Source organism: Benincasa hispida, chromosome 2 (genome assembly GCF_027475165.1).
Source record: "Benincasa hispida cultivar pf3 chromosome 2, pf3_genome.v1.1, whole genome shotgun sequence".
Classification (NCBI taxonomy): Eukaryota; Viridiplantae; Streptophyta; class Magnoliopsida; order Cucurbitales; family Cucurbitaceae; genus Benincasa; species Benincasa hispida.
In genome coordinates this window covers 51590587-51605459 of record NC_143479.1, presented here as the reverse complement: position 1 = coordinate 51605459, position 14873 = coordinate 51590587, and the positions used below count along the sequence as shown (strand labels likewise).

The 14873-nt window shown below is 32.2% G+C and overlaps 1 protein-coding gene and 1 non-coding gene across 2 annotated transcripts; both read right to left on the bottom strand.

The window, feature by feature from the left end:
* Positions 1-127: 127 nt before the first annotated feature.
* Positions 128-1639, bottom strand: LOC120071924 (uncharacterized). Its single transcript, XR_005480374.2, has 3 exons — positions 1061-1639; positions 825-929; positions 128-377 (listed from the first exon to the last, which is right to left on the bottom strand). It is a non-coding gene; the product is annotated as an uncharacterized LOC120071924 (transcript).
* Positions 1640-4421: 2782 nt separating this feature from the next.
* G1 (transmembrane protein G1P-related 1) lies at positions 4422-5684 on the bottom strand. The gene has a single exon (XM_090311420.1). It carries the CDS (start codon positions 5481-5483, stop codon positions 4704-4706), a length of 780 nt encoding a protein of 259 aa, XP_090167546.1. The 5' UTR covers positions 5484-5684; the 3' UTR covers positions 4422-4703.
* Positions 5685-14873: the final 9189 nt, after the last annotated feature.

The following is a 14873-nucleotide window of genomic DNA, read 5'->3' as shown; positions in this document are numbered from 1 at the left end:
TTTCAAAAAATTTCCCTACAATTATCTTCTTTTTTTTAAAAAAAAAAAAAAAATCACTTATCAAGCAAGCATGTATATATTAGTAATGACTACTATTTGGTCAATGTAAGAATGGAACGACTCAATATGAAATCTAATAAAACTCAGCAGATGGCTATTAAAGTTTTAAGAGCTCAAATACCAACAAATGGAAAGACAAAGATAAAAATGTAGTCGTCAAATTTGTAAGCTACCAAATACAAAAGAAGTAGAATTTTGAACTAAACCATCATGGAATGACCTAATGATAAATAAACAACTTGGGTTTTTTTTACAAAGGTTTAGAGGGAATGAGTTCAATCCATAGTGACCACCAACCTAAGATTCTCCACGAATTTCTGACACGTAAATATAGTAGGATTAGGTGAGTTGTCCCAAGAGATTAGCGGAGTGCACGTAAAGTGACCCCGAACATTCATAGATATAAAACAAAAAAAAAAAAAGGAGTAAAAAATCTTAGAATTATATTTTCAAATCTCTTTCTCATCACTATTTGACTCAATGCAAGGTTCTATTTACATTAGTGGATTGAGATAAGCTTAGACTTGCAGCACCTTCCACATTTAGTGATAACTATATAAAAGCTGCAAACCAAACAATAGGCTACACAAAGATTCTATTTACATTCAACAATATCTCAAGTAATAAAATTAAAAAAAAAAAAATAAAAAGTAAATAAAAAGTCCACTGTGGCTATTAACTAAAGTTCTATTAAAAGGAAAGTAGTACTAAGGTAGAGTGGTATTAAATGAGGAGCAAAACACAAGAAATACAAAAATGTTTACCTGATACCACAAAATTACTCAAATTAGCTGTGGGAGAGGCATTATAGGGCCCTGTGAGCAGCAAAGTAAGCTGATATGTCATCTTCAAAAGGAGCTGTAAGCCATCTAAGAAGCAACATCACAATCAGTAAACTCAATATTCATGAATCACAAACAATTTAATCTCTAATTCATCTCCACATGCCTGTATAAATATGCTTCTCTTACTCCAATTTCCAGCACCAATTTCATATTACCTTCGATTCGATTCTTCCTCTCTTTTGATCTCTCTTTTCGAGCTTTCTGTGCAGACATCAATGGCAGGATTCAGCATCCACAAGGCAATGAGCTTGTTTGTGATGACTCTGGTGCTTCTGCTTGAAGTGGCGAGAGCTCAAGACAGTGGAGGACTTGCACCATTACCTGCTATGGATGCTGGGACTGGATTTCAGGTGACGTTTCCGAGTAGCAGGGCTCTGCTATCAATGTTCATCTGCCTCATTGTGCTTCTCTGGCATTAGATATCAGATCTTCCTGCTTTCTCATTGATCAGTATGATTGGATTTTGATGGTTTGTATGTATATGTTGTCATTGTGCTGGCACTATTTTTTGTTTCTTTTTGGCCTTATATTTGGGATATGATTCTACATGCTTTGGGTCTGTAAATCTCAGGAGGTATTATCAATAAAGAATTGTTCTTGACATTAAGTATCTTCAAAAAGAAAAATATGTTTTAAAGGATGATAACACTCAGGAATCTGGTAATGCTAACAAAGGACAATTATAAAGAGAAGAAAGGAGATTCGACAATGAAAGCACTAAAGAGAAGAATAGGGCTTACTGCCAATAAATAGCATTGAATTCAAATCAAAATATTGCAGTTAGCAGCGAGTGTCCTGAGGATCAAGACAATTAATTACAAACATTAGATTAAACCGAAGAGAAACATGCATCAGTAATCCAGATTCTGAAACATGTAATAGATAAAATAACGCAACCCACTTGAGTCAGTGGGTATACAACAGTATGATGAATCCATGTTCAATCTCTTCTATAATTTATCGATCTATTATTGCTCAAACAATGCATGGAATAAGGAGATGAGTAACTTTCAGAAAAAGAAAGCACAGCAGTTTCAATAGGCACAACTGAACGTAATGACAGAGTATTAGAGGAGAACAACCGGCCTTTCAAGTTTCAATCACGAATTTTCAGAATCTTGCATTAAAATCAAGTTTGGGGTATAAAAAAGGGACCGAAGTCTGATGCCTCAAAGCAACCTATAGGATTATTTCAGATAGTCCCGAGCAATTAACATTCATCAAGCAGATTCTTCAAAGATATATGTATGTATGTGTGTGTATACATGGCACAGACACGGAAACAGATAGGGATACGGATATGATAAGATCATGTCGATTTCTAAAATACTAGGATACTGATATGTTGAAGAATGAAGATACATTTTTTTCTTTAAAAAATCTTAGATATAAGTAAATTTAACCTAAAAATACTAAATGTAACCCACTAAATCCATGAAAAATCATAATGACAATAGTACAAAATATAATACAAATATTTAAATACAATACAAAAGACAACATTAGAGATATAGAAGTGCAATGGTCAATAGAATGCAATAGAAAAAGGACTCAAATTGATCAGAAAAGAAGAAAAAGATTAGAGGGAGAAGTATGAAGATAAACGAAGAACTTTTTTGTTGAATTGTTGAAGATATTCAATTGGGTTATGTTTTGGGGGAAGAGGATAAAAAAACCACACATTGGTAGGGTTTATAACAAGACCTGGGAGAAGTATCTAAAACACGTTGAGACTGTTCTAGAAGCTCACGAAGGAACCATGGAAAGAAGGGGCACCACAATCAAGAAATTCCTTCTTGTTACGCTAACTCATGCGGATAGAAGACTCTTCACGTTCGGTTCAGAGGGCTGGGATATCCCAACCCCACTATCATTATGCCTTTGCAATGTTACTTAGTTTAACTCTATTTGTGACCTTTTTTCCCCCTTTTCGCGTACGTAGGTCAGCAATAAGAGGTGATTAGTCCCTTCGAGTTTCACCAATCACCTAGACAAATTAACACACTTTGCAGTGATTCAAATGTGAAGATGAAGATCAGATGACTCTAGAGTTTGGTCTTTTATTATTATTTTTCTTCTTTTAGTTTTGGACTAGGACAATGAGCTTTTTAAATAGGTTGCTTACTTTTGGGTTGGAAAAGATTAGATGAGTTACTTATCTTTTTTCTTTAACAAAAGGTCAAATATCTGATACAAATTCTTTGCCTCATCTAAAATATTTGTACCTCATACACACACACATACATACATATATATCATAAATCATAAGCATACTACGCCAATTTCCAATACAGCAATATATTGATAGGATGGGATCCAATGCAGCAAGCAATATCAAAAGAGGAAAAATAAAAAATCCAATAAAGCTTACAACAACGATAAAAAAAATATTCTTCAATCTGAACGGGCAGTATTAGATAGTATCAGAAGTTGAAGGGAAAGCTCTCTAGACCATTAAAACAACACAATTTGACTCTTACCCAGTCATCTGGAGTCATGAAACCTACTGAAACTGAAAATATTCAAACAACTTCCTCTTCTTATAAACTCTTCAGCCAAATTATACAAGGTCATTGCGTTTATAGGACAAAAAGAAATTATATAACATATGAGAAATATTCCCAGAAAGAAGATGGTGGGAAACTCTCTTACGAAGGCAAAAATCAAAATAAAATTAGAAAAAAAGTGGCCAACTAGAGCAAATAGAAGAGAAAACTAAAAATAAAATCTAGTCTTACCATTTTATGAGTCTATGACAAAAATAAATTCCATAATAATATATAGAGCAGTAGATTAAACTATACCACAAATAGCATCCCATTGAGAAGACCAATCTAGGATGAACCATTAATAGATCATACTCGTAACAAAGCCTAGATAACCCAATGCAAAGACAAAATTAGAAAGATACTGAAAACGAGGCTTTCTCCTATGCAAACCAAGCACTCACTTTTCCAACCCCATAATCTAAAAACCATAAACATAAAAAAAAAAGTGACAAGGATACAACAATACACCACTGTAACAACAACATGCTATAAGAATTTGGCTATCACCAAATTATAGGGCGTTTATAAAATACGTGAAAAAAAGTGACAAGGATACAACAATACACCACTGTAACAACAACATGCTATAAGAATTTGGCTATCACCAAATTATAGGGCGTTTATAAAATACTTGAAAAAAAGTGACAAGGATACAACAATACACCACTGTAACAACATGCTATAAGAATTTGGCTATCACCAAATTATAGGGCATTTATAAAATACATGAAAATACATCTGAATACATAAATTATGCTAAACGTTCTCTCATCGCATTTCAATAACTTTCATGCTAAAACCTTTCATTATAAATTATGACATCTGAATATAAGGATAATTACATACCACCTTCACACTCTGGTGGCTTGTCAAAATACAAGGATACTTACATCTGATCTGAATATAAGAATAATGAAACCATTTCAAAAAAGCCAAAAAATGAAAAGAAAGTTGTACGAAAAAGACATAACATCCATCAGTAATTTCATTTTATTCAATATTATAAGGAATCACCAAAGATTTTGGTATTACAAGACAAAATTGAGATGTCAGTCAAATGCCTCAAATTTAAACAAAATCAATTGCTCCCACCCTACACAAAGGGTATGCTACCTCACAAGAATTTTGATTAAGCAAGTTCTAACTATAGAGTACAACAATTCATCATGCTCTCTTCTAAAGATATTGTTGTATGCATACTGAAACAAATATCAGAAAAAAATAATTTAGAACAATTGTACCCATTGAATCAAGCGTGGTTCAACCCCAATTCTCCTTCCGCGATCTTCTTCTTGTTCTTCTCGATTGCCGCCGCAACTTCCGCAGGCATATACTTCTCATCGTGCTTTGCCAAAACCTCAGTAGCCGAAAAATAATATTCCCCACTTCTCGCTTTTCCCGAAACGCTCTTCGTAGAGACCTCATTCCTTATCTCATCGGTAAATGGCTTAACAAAACCTTCAACCACCACCGAATGCCCCTCTCTAAACAAATCCGGCAACGACCCCTGATGGCGAACCAATATATCAGTGATCAAATCAGTTATCACGAACTCCATTTGAGAAGACGACGCCGGATGCATTACACTGCCTTCAAGAACCAAACCACCGAGACGAAACTTGTTCTTCGAGGGATTCGCAGAGTATTTCTCGAGCGCATCGGTAGGTGTCACGTAGAACATCAGATGCTCTTGAAAATTACTGAGGACGATGACGATGAATCCCGCGATGCAGCTGAAAGTAAGAGCGTAAGTCCAAAGCCGCCGCGTCTGGAGCTGCCTGGCCCGAGCTCCGATGTCGACCTGCTTGGGACGGGTCAGATTCCGCCGTGCAGTTGAGAAGAACCGAAATCCAGAGAGATTGAAGATGGGGTCATTGGGAAATCGACGAAGATCAGAAAGTGCAGAGGAGATAAGAGGGGAAGATTTGGGGAGGTGGGGTGGTTGAATGTGATGAAAATTGGAGCGGAAACGAGCTGAGGATTGCAAAAGGAGACGTGATCTGAGCCGGAGAGCGAGATTTGTAGCCATTGGAGGATTGATGGAAGGTTGAAAACAGAATTTGGGATTGAAAGGGTTTAGGGTTTTGATGAAGGATTCGGAAAATCAAAATCAAAGAATGGTGAGAGGGGCAATGGGGGCGAGGTGGAGAAGAGACCAAACGAAAATTTTCTTCTTCTTTTGTAGAACCATGAATTAAAATGTGCCTTTATGATTCATTAAGAATCAAACTTTTTGGAAGATTAATTTTCTCACATTATTATAAAGTCTTTTTTTTATTATTTTTTTTAGCAATGTGTGCGATAATATAAGGTTTATCATTTAAGTCAATTCAATTATGTTCATTATAAAAAAAAATTGTCACAAATAATGAGATGATTTACACAAAAATATATGTAGCATATGATGTACCTAAGTATATTCTATAAAAAATAAACTTTCGACAATATTTAAATTGATTCGGTATCCATATCAAAGACTATAAGGAAAACCGTGTGTACCTCATTTTCTTATCACTATTTTATTTTAGTGTTGAACTTAGTTGTGTCTAACCAGTTTTGAAAAGTTAAAAATTATTTCATAAATCTGATAAGTTTTCAATGGTATTTAATAAAATCTTCATATTTAAAAAGTAATCCATAGAATTACATATTCTCAATTTTGAGCCTATGGTTGAATTTTAGACTTAAGTAATAAGCTATACGCTTTTTTTAAAAAAATGTCAAATGAGTTTAAAATTTGAACATTAATATCTTAGTCAATATAATCCTCATTTTAATATTATTTATAAGTTAATACAATATCCTAGCATAGTTAAATAGCTAAAACATATTCAAATGCATTCGTCAAGGTTGAGTTAAATTCTCTATACTATAAATTTATTTTTAATTTAACAATTACAAGATAGGAGATCAAACTTTCAATTTATGCTTGGATTGGTAATTTTGTACACTTATTTATATATATATATATATATCAATTAAGACTTTCTATCTTTATAAGTATGTAATAAATATATATTTATTTTCTTAAGGTTAGATGCATTATGCTACAAAAAGGGTCTTTAAAAAGGATGTTTTATTTTAATATTGTAAATTGAAGAAATATTTAGTAAAATACGGTAGTTTTAAAAGTATTTAGATATTTGTGGTAGTTTGTCAGATTTTTAGAAGTTCGAGGGTGGAATTTTTTAAAAAAAAATTAAGAAAGAAGTCGAGTGGTGAAAACTCAACCTACACAAGTCGAATTTTCAATATTCAACATTGCCTGACTCACTGCGACGCTGCCGCCTGCCACACTGACCCCGTCTCAAGACTTGAAGTCTCGACCTGGGTCCATTTACCACCCACTCGTTACTTTTAATACGCTTTTAATCTCAACCGTTGCTTTTAATACGTTTTACCTAAATCCACGGGTTGAGTGTTGAAAACTCGACCTATCTTTTTTTAAACCCCACATCTCTCTTCACTTCTCACTTCTCATCACTCTTTCTGCCCCTTTTTTTCCTTACTCTCTACCCCTCTCCCTTCTTCTCTTCCAATTTTTAGTTTCTCACACACCTACAAACTCACAAATTACTTTCTCACACTTTTTTTTCCCTTCCTCTTCTTTAAAAAATTGTTACTAAATCCTCTTCTTTTCCACACGCCTATCAAACTGTGAGATTTGTATATTCAATCTACTAAATTTTTATTATTTTAAATAATTATAAATTTTGTTCCAATTCTGATACTATTATATTCTTTTTATAGTTTTTATTGTTGTCTAGGAAACGAATAACTAAAAAGAGGTAGCATTCACTCGACTCAATTCCTAATTTTTTTAATTAAAAATAAGTTATAGATCCATATTCTCATAATATTATTTTTTCATAGTTTTTTGTTGTCGGGTAACGAATAATAAAAAAAAATGAGGAATCATTGTCACTTCGAGAAAAAAAAAAAGTAAAAATGCTATTAAATTTGTGAGTTTACTTTTTATTTATTACTAGTTTTTTTGTTTTTAATACTTTTTGATATTTATATTATGCTAAATATATAATTTTAATTCCTTATATATTGATGTTAGTAGTTTTTTTCTCTACAATCTAATATTCTTATTTATATTATGTTAGATCAATCATATTAATATTTATATATATATATATATATATATATATAGAATTTTTAACGTTTGACTTTTCTTTTAAAAAAAAGTTAGGATTAGTGATACTTTTTAGTACAGTATTAGTTATTTTGTTAGTGTTAGAGTTTCTAGAGTTTAGTGTTCTTATGAAGTAAATTTAGAATTAGAGTTTTAGGCATTAGATTTAAGGTTGATAATTAGTAAAGAAACTAGTAATGTATTGATAATTAGTAAAGAAATTATTCTATTTTTGTTTGTATTGTTTTTTATTTAAAAAGTTTAGTATTTTTTTTTGTTGTTATTTAATACAAAATTATTAATTTGAATGATTTTTTTAATATATATTCTTTTAAGATATTCGATTGTTTTAGTATTTAAGTTTGATGTTGAAATTTTTTTATTAATTTTTTAATAAATTTGATGTTCAAACTAAGTGATTTTTTTAATATTTTTGTTTGTTTTTGTTTGTATTTAAGTTTGATAATTAGTAAAACAATTAGTAATGTATTGTTTGCATTTTATAATATTCTATTTTTTAGTATTGCTTTTTTATTTAGAAAGTTTAGTATTTTTTTTGTTATTTAATACAAAATTATTAATTTGAGTGAATTTTATTGTATATATTTCTTATAATATTCTATTGTTTGAATATTTAAGTTTGATGTTCAATGTTCTTTTATTGGTTTTTTAATATTTTTAATATTTTTTTAATATTTTTGTTTGTATTTAAGTTTGATAATTAGTAAAATAGTTAGTAATGTAATGTTTGTCTTTTTTTTTTTTTTTTTTTTGTATAATATTCTATTTTTTTAGTATTGTTTTTATTAAAAAGTTTAGTATTTTTTTGTTATTTAATACAAAATTATTAACTTGAGTGAATTTTTATTATACATATTTCTTATAATATTCGATTGTTTTAGTATTTAAGTTTGATGTGCAAAGTTTTTTATTAGTTTTCTACTATTTTTAATATTCTTGTTTGTTTTTATTTGTATTTAAGTTTGATAAATAGTAAAATAATTAGTAATCCATAGTCTGTTTTTTTTTTTTTTATAAAATGGCGGGACAAATGTTTGGAATATATGTTGTTTACAATTGATAATGTGATTGATGGTGTCGATAGAGTTGATTATTATCAACCACCATGTGGGGGTTTTAGCATAAAAGTGAACCGTGAGTTTGTTTTTTAACAATTCCATGATAACACTTGGTGTACATATGAGAGCAAATCCTAATCTATCACCATCGGGATCAAACGAGGAGTCTGTGGACTCATGGGATGGTTCTTGAAACATTTGAGAAAAATTGTTACACATGAAGATGTGTGCTTAATTTCGGATCGACATGCTAGCATTATCTCAGAAGTGAATAATCCAGAAAATGGTTGAACGAGACCAAAATGTCATCATCAATTCTGCTTATGGCCAGCAACTTCAACAAAAAATATAAATTCAATACATTGAAGAATTATGTTTATCGTATCAGATGTCAATTCCAAATTCAAAAGTTTAATAAAGCTATTGAGGACATGAAAGGGAACAAATTGAAACTATATGAGTTTTTTTTTTTTTTTTTTTTTTTTTTTTTTACAACAGTGGTATTGAGCAATGGGCTTAAGCACCCGATGGAGGGTTCAGGTGGATGACGAAAAATCTATAAGAGTGCATCAATGGAGTCCTTAAAAGAGCTCGGATATTGCCGATAAATGCTCTTGCTCAAATAATATATTTAAATGCACAAACTATTTTAAAAAAGAAACTGAAGAAATAAGAGTTACTTTGGAACATTGAGATAAATACACCCGGTAATATATTTTTTTTATTAGTAATCAACAATTTGTTTCGAGTATATTTGTAATACTAAGTGAGTAAATATTCAGGTACGTACACAAAATGTTTTTGAAATGGGGTGCAAGATCTAGTAAACATGAACTACAGTCATACGATCAGGTGTATTTCATGTGAAAATTGGATGTCACGGCCTCAATGCTAAAGGAGAAAATGTTCAAGTATTAAGGTTAAATGGATCTGAGCAGTAATGTTCATATAACAAGTGGCAAATGTTTGGTATTCTATGCTCACATTTTATGGTGGTTTGCTCATGATTTAACGTGAACTACGAAGATTTCATTGAAAACTACTATAAACTGTCAACATATGTTGCATGCTACTTTTCTCAATTAAAACCTACATCGAATAAAGATTATTGGATCACGCATCCTTATATGCCTATTATATATCCTAACCCATCGTTGTTGAGGAAACCTGGTAGACCAAAGAGTTCACAATACCATAATGAGATAAATTGAACAGAACCAAGCACTCAAGTACAATGTAGATTTTATAACCATATAGGTCACAATCGAAGTAAGTGTCTTTTGTTACAACGATAGGCCCCATATAGTTAGAGATTTTTATTGTTGATATATTTTATACTGCAAGTAATATTTGTATTGTGTAATTAATTCTTTTTATTATAATTTATTAAGTTGTATATTATTTTTATGTTTCACTCGAGAAATAAATATTTTTTTTCCTTTAGATCGTGGCTTTAAATCTAGGACTAACTAATCTTGATGTTTTGTACGATCAATCAATTCATCGATCATCAGTTGTATGAGAAGATCGTACCACAAGCAAGATATATTGTAGACGTCGAGAGGCGGTTGTTCATCAGATTATTCCACTCTACCCTAGAATACTACCATTACTTTATACGTCTGGATTTTATGGATTTTCCATATTAGGATTCATTCAATTAGATTGGCATCTAATCACAACACTGATCGAGGATTGATGCCTGGGACACATACATTTCATGTGCCCATTAGAGAGTGTACTATCACCCTACAGGACATAGAAGTGTTGTTCGGGTTACTTGTAACGGTGAGCCAGTTATCGGAGTAATGCATGATGACTGGCTGAATATTTGTAAATTGTTACTTAGTGTGATCTCACCTGCTGATAAAATAAAAGGATCGAGGTTAAGTTTAACATGGTTAAAGACACAATTTTGTGAGCTTGCTGATGATGTAGACAAGGAAGCTGTCATGAGATATACACGAGCATATATACTACAGATGATGGGTGGAAGTCTGTTTTCTGACAAATCAAGTCACTTCGTGCAGTTAATGTTCCTGCCATCCTTAGCCAACCTCTATGACGTGGGACGAGCATATTTGGCATAGTTGTATAGACAACTATGCAAAGCAACAAAATTCGACGTTCATGAAATCGTTGGGCCTCTGATACTTGTGCAATTATGGGTTTAGGAATGATTTCCAACAATGGCTCCACAGCTTCAACATGTGAATGATGATCAATTAGTTGGATGAGCCTATAGTTCTCGGTATGTTATTTAAATGTAATTTAATTTAACAAATATTTTTATATGATTGGTATAGTTAATTTAAAATTTAAAATACTAATTTAATAATATAGGTGGATAGACAAACTTTGTGTAACTAGGTTAACTACAAATTAGTCGTATAGATACATGTTTGATCTGCTTCAACCTAATAAGGCGCGTGAATACTGAACCCAATCGAATTTTTTATGCATATGTTTAATGTACTTTTCTTTAATATTTTTAATATAATATTTTATGTTTCAGATTATTTGGGAGCCTTATAAAACTGTCATGGACACTTTGCCCAATTTTTATACAAACGATCAACACATATAGCGGACGATAAGCCTTCATGTGTGTTTCACATTAGTGAGTGACATTTTCCTAACAGGGTGATCAGACAATTTGGTCTCCAACAAGATATCCCATCAAAATGCAATATTAAACCTCTACTACATGACATTGACCTGAGAACTGGAGATTGGTCTAAAAAAGTTACACATTTAGTAGTGCGATGGCACTATCGTTCGAGGTTTATTGCAATAGGATATCTAATTGGGCCTTGATAGGGATGTAACTCAAAATTACATAAATTGGTACAATATTATTACAAGACGCTACGTTACTCGTCTGGGAGCAGTTGTAGGTCATCTGGTACATAATTACATATTGTCTAATTATTTTTAATTTAAATTTATTTTAAATATGTCTAATTTTTTTATAATTCACAAAGATCAAACAACAGTCGCCGCCGTGATGTTGCAAATGATCCAACTCAGGTCCTTACTATATGCAGTAATAATGAGAGCTATATGGAGGAGATACATTATATGTTCAATATACCTAGTGCTCATCCACTAGTTCCTGTAGAAGAAGATGGGTTTTATAAGGTCAACCGCATTGTGGAAGAATTGCCTCATATGACGCAAACATAGAGCCAGACTGGTTATGCTAGTTCAATGATGATGATGTCACCTTTTGGTTTAGGATATTATAATTCAAAGGCCGGTTTATCATATTTATACATGCATGGACATAGGCATGACGTTGAGAGTATAACGAATATTTATATTATGAAACACCTGCAGATGTACAAGATCCACTAGAACAACATCAAAAGGAACTAAAGAAACCTAGAGTTCAAAGTCGACGATGACAACCAGGTCGAAATCGATAACGTCCACCTTGTGGGACACATTGATTTTTTTTAAAAAAATAAATGAGAAACATTAAATTGTTGTATTGATATGAATATTTTAATTATTATTTTCCAATTATGAACAATAGTTGTAATATGGAAGAAAAAAGATTGAAATTTTATTTTTTTTTTCTATTATGTCTCCTAGAGTTAATTTTACTTATTATTAAGAAATACAAGGATAAATTTTTCTTCTAATTAGGATATAGAATGTATTAAATATTTTGTTTAGAGAATATTGAGGGAATATTAAAAAAGGAAAAATAAAAAGGTCGAGTGTTCAAAACTCGACCATGTGTTGATCGAATTTTGAACACTCAACATAGAGGGGTCGAGTATTCAACCCTCGACCTACATCAAATTTTAAAAAAATAAATCATACTAGTCAAATCTCAAAACTATAATATTTTTCTAATTATCAAACCTACAATATTTCACTAATTATATATCAAACCTACAATATTCATCCAATTTTACCCTTTAAAAAGTCTTTTTCAAAAAGAATTAGGCCAAATAATATTAAACACCATAAAATTTTAAAATATTAAAAATACTATTTTGATTCCTACACATTCGAGTTCGTTTAATTTTACTTCTTTATTTTCAAATGATCAATTTTAGTCCATATAGTCTTAATAAATATTAAATTTATTTAGTTTATTTTTTTCAACATTTCTTTTATCTGTTAGTATTTTTTACAAATTTTGAAAACATATTCACATGTTATATTTCCTTACATAAAAATTATTATTATTATTTAGCCACTTTCAATGAAAAAAGCTCACCAAAGCAAGCATAATCCAATTAACATACGAGTAACTACTGTGGTTCAAATCATCTCCTATCTCAGTTGTACTATAAAAAAAAAAAAAAAACTCAAAATGACTAAATTTGAAAATTATTGAAAGTAAAAGAACTAAAAGTGGATATTTATAAGTACATTTTTTTAAAGGAGATTTAAAAATATAATTATAGGTAGCAAAATTGTATTTTTACCAAAATAATTAAAAAAAAAAAAAGGAAACTGCAATGGGTGTTATTTTGAATATGTCATTTTATAGGCGTGTCACCCATATTTTGATATTTTACAAATGTGGTAGAAATTTCAAATATGGATTTCTAATTATTTTTCATCCATGCTTACCCTAAACAATGAGAGAGAAGCAGTGACCGACAGTCGGGCATGCAACAGTCGAAGCGGCGGGAGATGGAGTGGTGACCGAGGACAGATGGTGTGGAGTAGTACTAGTTGGTGAAAGAGAAATATTGGGGGGAAAGAAATGTAGAGAGAGAGAGCGAAAAAGGAGCGATGGGCAACCGAACATGTGGCTGTTGACAGAGGTAAAAAGTAGGGAAGTGGAGTGATGGTCGACGACAAATGGTGTAAAGGAGTGATAGTTGGTGAAAGAGAGATGTGTTGGAGGATGGGGTGTTGTTGTTGCAAAGAAGAAGAAGTTCAGATTCTTTTTTCTTTTAATCTAAGTGTATAACTATAAAGTATATCAACTCAGTCAAGTGTTGAGGTTAATGCCCTAAATTTCATAGGGTCTTGTAGTTTGTAAACACTTGTATGAACAAACGCTTGTGATGTAATAATATGAGATATTTTCTTCACTGTTGTCTATGAAATATGAGATATTTTATTTGAATTTACCACAAACCAATAAACTAAGATCCCTGGTTATCGTTGTAACTTAAGCATGTATGTGGAGACGTACAAGTAGATCATGCCTTAAGTAATAACCTAAATGGTCTGTATATGGGTAAAGGAGGGAAACCTTATCCTAGTGATATTAAGGATACAACCTACTTTGTAGATGTTACAAGTGTTGTAAAGTACTACAGAAGGTTTGATCCTGATCATTCATGTGGAGACATGCGAGCTGGAGTGTCCTATACAAAGGAGTTTGTATAAGACTAGACCACGAAGTGTTTAGTCTTGTTATATAACACCGTTCATGACATAGACTTTCATTTCACTAGGATGATCATAGGTAACATGATGTGAAACCCGGATTTCCATTTTTCCTACTTAAGAAGATGATTAAGGGCATTAACTAAGTGAAAGTTAAAAGAAGAAAATTTTCTATGTGTTGAATAGATTTTCCTTGAGTAGGTTGAAGATAAGCCTTAACTAGTGAAAATTTGGCTAAGTGTAAAGTCAAAAGAAGCCATGCATTGGGTGTTAGGAAACATTAAACGCATGAAATAAGGCTAAGTGTAGTATGAAGCCGAAGGCAACCATGCAAGAGCTTGTGAGGTTGAACACATGAGTGGCCGAGGCATTGAGGAGGCATTGCCAAGAGTTGTTCATGCGTAGAGGTTGTGTGAGCGAGAGCGAAGAGAGCGAGATGTTGAGAGAAAGGCGCTAGGCAAACGATCGTATAGCTTTGGGCGGCGCTAAGCAATGCGCTAGGTGATCGTGTAACTACGCACGACGCTAGGCGATGTGAAGAGATGCCCTACACAATCAAGTTATACGATAGTCAAGGCACTACATGATCAGTGCAAACGCTAGATGATAAGCATGGAAGTTGGGTGATAGCACTAAACGATACCACTATACGATAGCGTTAAGCATTGAGTGGGCACTAGACGATGAGTTTAGACGCTAAACGATGCGTGGGCGCAAAGCGATAGACTACACGATAGGCAAAATGTTAGACAATGGGCGTGCGCGATAGACGCAGGCGCTGAGCGATGACGCTATGTGATGAGTGGATGCGTTAGACGATAAGGTGTTAGCGCTA